Source organism: Metopolophium dirhodum, chromosome 2 (assembly GCF_019925205.1).
Source record: "Metopolophium dirhodum isolate CAU chromosome 2, ASM1992520v1, whole genome shotgun sequence".
Classification (NCBI taxonomy): domain Eukaryota; kingdom Metazoa; phylum Arthropoda; class Insecta; order Hemiptera; family Aphididae; genus Metopolophium; species Metopolophium dirhodum.
Window position 1 is genome coordinate 3,407,457 of NC_083561.1, and position 5,002 is coordinate 3,412,458.

General features: G+C 30.8%; 1 protein-coding gene across 1 annotated transcript; it reads right to left on the reverse strand.

The window, feature by feature from the left end:
• Window positions 1–2,025, reverse strand: LOC132938575 (uncharacterized). The gene is made up of 3 exons (XM_061005494.1): window positions 1,147–2,025; window positions 989–1,064; window positions 1–291 (listed from the first exon to the last, which is right to left on the reverse strand). Exons 1-3 carry the CDS (start codon window positions 1,651–1,653, stop codon window positions 161–163), a joined length of 714 nt encoding a protein of 237 aa, XP_060861477.1. The 5' UTR covers window positions 1,654–2,025; the 3' UTR covers window positions 1–160.
• Window positions 2,026–5,002: the final 2,977 nt, after the last annotated feature.

Sequence of the window (5,002 nt, forward strand, 5' to 3'; positions counted from 1 at the left end):
TTTTTACATGAATATTTGGAACTTTAATAACAAATATTGGTATAGATATTCAATAATTATTTACAGATTTATTTTATACTTATTAATACTTCTTAAATAGTAAAAATTTATTAATCGCTTAAATAAAAAATACAGTAAATAGTTAATAGTAAATTTATCCCTAACGTGATTTTTTTTTATTTATGTATTGTAAAATTTGTTTTGCTTTATTCGCACACATAAAGTTTGATACAACTTCTGGTGTTAATAATGATTGAATATATTTTGTGTATGTTGAACGGGATACATGGCCTGAAATCATTATGAATAAAATATTTTATTCAAGTAGGTAACATTTCATTTTAAGTAATCAATTTTAACTCTCTTCACCACCAATCACAATCTCAAATTAATTACTAAAGCATCCATAAAATATTTATTTTAACCAAACTGAATTTAAACAGTAATTATTTTGTGCCTAGATCATGATCAATAAATTATTATTCTATATAAAATGTATGGTGATAATCCAGTAATAAATTCATTAAAAATAAATATGTTTGATATTTAATTGAATTAGACAAAAATATGCTGTCTTCATCAGAAACCATTTGAAATTAAATTAAAGTAGAATAGCTAGTATGATTTTAGTCAACAAAAATGATAAATCAATTATAAAGGTAATTATAATATGTTTAATCATATATTCTAATATTTCTAAATTAGTCAAAATGAATAATACTGTACATTGAATTCGGAGTTCAATTCCTTCAATCATAATATATTTGATTAAAAAATGATATATATTTACTATAAATAAGAAACCAGAACTTGATAGTAAAATAAAGGCGCAATAGTGCCATTCGGTAAGTGTTCATATCCACTAGTGTACATCGATACAAACAATGAAGATATATTATGTCCACATTTCTACTTTGTAAACTAAATTGCAAAAACAATTTTTAATGGAATTTTCAACAATATAAAATGTACATTCTACCATACTAACCGTGTTCCTGTTTAAAACTAATCCACAGCTGAGAAATATTAGGTTGGCCTAGATTTTTCTTGGCACATTTGAAAATCTAATGAAAAAAACAAGAAAATATATTAACATTATTTTAAATTTGTATCAATTATCAGCCAGATTTAAAATAGTCAACTCACATCAGGCGACTTCAAGATGCTAAAGAAATGCTCTTTTATAGCATTTTTTGTTTCGTCAGATACAGTCAATCGATTGCTATGTTTACCACGGCCGTCAACAGGTGTAATATGCCCCACCGCCATCTTCATGCACAATGTTCGTACCAGTGCTGGAGTTGTATCATGCAGAATAACAAATGCGCTTTTACACACAGATTGATTCACTCCGTAATACTTGACTGTATATTGGAAGTATTTTGAAGACTTGATAATTTTAGTGGCGTTTATCTTGCTTTCGTTGATAGAGATCATCGCGAACAGATAAATTTTCTTTTCAAAATTTTGCAGCTGTGACATATCTGTCTTCAAACGTGTCTTAAACTCGTCGTCAAACGTCAACAAGCATTTGTTTGAGCAGCAATCGGTCTTGGGCGATGGCGGATTGTCGTACTCCGCGTCCGTGTCATCTTCTTCCTGATCGTCAGAGTCATAGTCGTCGAGATTCTTAAAATCTGTGTCGTCCATCATGGTCGTCGATCGATCTTAAATGGAACTTTTCTTTTACATTTATTAATGGATAAAAAAAATAATATTGACGATCAACGATATGCCCCTCGAGGAAGGATCAATATTCAACCGCTAACACTAAATCGAGTAAATAATAGTAAATCGCAATTCGAATTACGTGAACGGTGTACCACGGACGTGGTGACTGGTAAGGGTTCAGTCACGGAAATACAGAATCATAGATAAAACACTACTAAGAACAGAATAACAGAATAACGTTCAGTATCCAAATCTTCAATATTCACTGATCACACTAGTTCACTGTTAAGTCTTCAGTCAGTTCAGTCTTCACTCTCCAGTCGTTGTCCGTTGGCCGTTGTAACTCGTTGTAACTCGTCATTTTACCCGCTATATTTTTTTGGGACGTGGACGTTTTGTTCGAGCCGACTGTTGATCGTGACGTCATCTTGGTCGAATGAAACCACGTATTAAAAAAAAAAAATACAATATATTTATAGGTATTTGTACTTTGTAGCCTTATATGGCTAATATCATGACAAATTTAATTTATCATGGCTAATATCATATTATAATATTAAATTCATGTGTAATATTGTGTATTAATGTATTGATGTATTATCATCATTGAGTACATACATAATAATATAATACTATATACATTGTAATAGTGGGTAGTAGGTACCTACTATAGGTAGGTATAGTATCTACCATCTAGTCTATACATTCTACACTAAATTATTAATTATTATAGTCAATAAGTACTCAATGGTATTCTTGTAGGTATATAAGTATATTATGCTTTGCTAGTCCTTCCGATCCGACCAAACTCTAAATAACAAAAGGGTCGTCGATTGCTGAGTGACACAGCTCCCTCAAAATTAAAACTATTTAGGTAATTAAAATTGTTTATTATTAATTTAATTATCAAGGACTATGATTACCTAAATATTAATGTTATAGCTATTAATTTAAATTTTAAACACTACTTAAAATCTAACTTGCCCCCTTGGCCCCCCATATTGTATATGCAAGCAGTCAATATAAATATATTATGGAAAAATGAAATATATATTATATTTATATTACATTTATATACTAATCAGTTATCATGTTAACCAGTGTTGGTAAAACGGGGGGGGGGGCAGACCCCCTATGACCTTTTTTCAATGTTAAAGATCTTAATAAGTGATAACCATAAATTATTTTTTAATAATAAAATAGTTCACAAAATCAGACAAATCCCCCCCCCCCCCCCCCCCCCCCGTCACAATCGACAAAGTCATTTGACTGCCACTGACGCTAATACTCGTTCTTCTTCTGACTCCGACCCCGTCCTTAAAAATCTTGTCATTTTGATTTTGGCTTCCTTGATAAATTAAAATCATTGAACTAACCATTAATTTCTCTCTAACCACAGTCATCAATATAAAGTCTTTTTTTTCCAACAATGGATCACCACCAATAATCACCTACTAAACATTCAAAATGACAAAATGTACTTATAAAATAAACTAATCCAATCAAGCAGAAGTATATAGTGACTCTGGATGTCCATCAACCATGTCCATCAACCTAACCTAACCAGTCATTAATTACAATTTGTAACTCACGTATATATATAGATTTACATATTGTTTTTGGATTCTAAGTGGAACGATAACCTATTGATTTTACAATGATGTGTGTTATTGTTTTTTATTTTTGTGTCTATCATCACCTTTTAGGACAGTAAAAATGCTTAAATTTTCTTTAACAGTATCTTTTCTGATAGGAAAGTAAATCTAATTGGTACTTTTTTTTGGGGGGGGGGGGGGGGGGGTAGGTAGATGACATTTTTACTGAACGTTTATATTAGCATTTTCAATATATCATGCCTTTTTTAAAATTGTTTGACTTATTTTGAGCTGTTTAAGGACATTTTCAGTTTCCAATTTTTTAGTTTTTTATTTTATAAATATCAATAAAATTTTATTTATTGGGTACAAAATCTTGAAAATTTGATGCAAGGCTCCTTATATATTGTTACAATAGCAGTAGAAAAATATTAAAAATACATGGATATAATTTTTTTTTATAAGCATTTAAAGTTCGAATTTTGACAAAATTTATCAAATTTAAAATTTAATTATTTTGTAGTATTTTGTATTATTTTAACTATTTATAAAAATGTTCAATTCTTATAGCTAAGGATTGAAAATTGGAAACTAGTTAATAGGTTATAATATATAAATTACTTTATTCACAATAATATCATCAAATATTCTTGGTATTATCATAGGCTGACTGACCGATTTCGCTCAGAATCGTTTTTCTTATACAGTGATATTATATCATTGAATTCAAATTTAACACCATCCATTACAGTGACCCACTTGTAACCTACTGTACAGCAGATCGACATCGACTTGCCCGCCTTTTTTTAATACTGAAAAAATATAATATACCTATATATATAAAACACTGAGGTATATCGGCGCTTAAATTTATTGTTAGCAGGCCAAAGGAGGCGTTTTAAAAAAAAGTTGGTGCAAACCCTGCACCCCCCCCCCCCCCCCCAATGACGCCACTCGTTTAGCTCCAAAGTGATTTTTAGAAATTTTTTGGAAATCTATATATTTTAACGAGTTAAGTTCAATGGTCCAATCAGAATTTGTATACTTTGTTCAACTTATTATTTAACATTTTTAGGTGGATTTTTTTTTCTGTACTTTTTTCCGCGATTCCTAATTTCGTTCAAATTTAAGTTTTTAAGCTTGAGATATACAAATTGAGCATTTTGAAAATTTTTAACTTAAAAATACTTGCAAATTTTCGTTAAATGTTGTTAAATGTTTTATAATTGTCAATATTTGAACTTAAATGTTTATAAATAAGAATCGAGTTTCCTTACTTTAGTTTAGTATTTCACTATTTCAGGCACGCTTATGACGAGTGACATTATACTTTTTCCGTTAAAAAAATTTGAGCCCCTTCCCCCTTTGAAAAATTCCTGGGTCGTTCCTGGCCCTGAGTTCAGTCACTGACATGAAATTATTGAAATTCGTTGATATCCTGTGGCTCAGCGGTTGTGAGCACCTAACAGAAGCCAAACGGTTACCAAGTCGACGTTCGGGCTTGTCGTCGGTGGCACGCAGTAGCAACAGCTGTTACGCTCATGTGTGTTGCGATCATAGACCTGATAATAGATCTATTATCAGGTCAACGGTTGTGGTGGAAGGGAGGACGTCTGGTCCCAGCCAGCAGCCGTGGTATCACCACAAAACATATTATTATTATAAATAATAATTATATATATTGTTATCTATATAATATACTGGTATCAGTCGTATATCAAATGATAAGCTGGAAC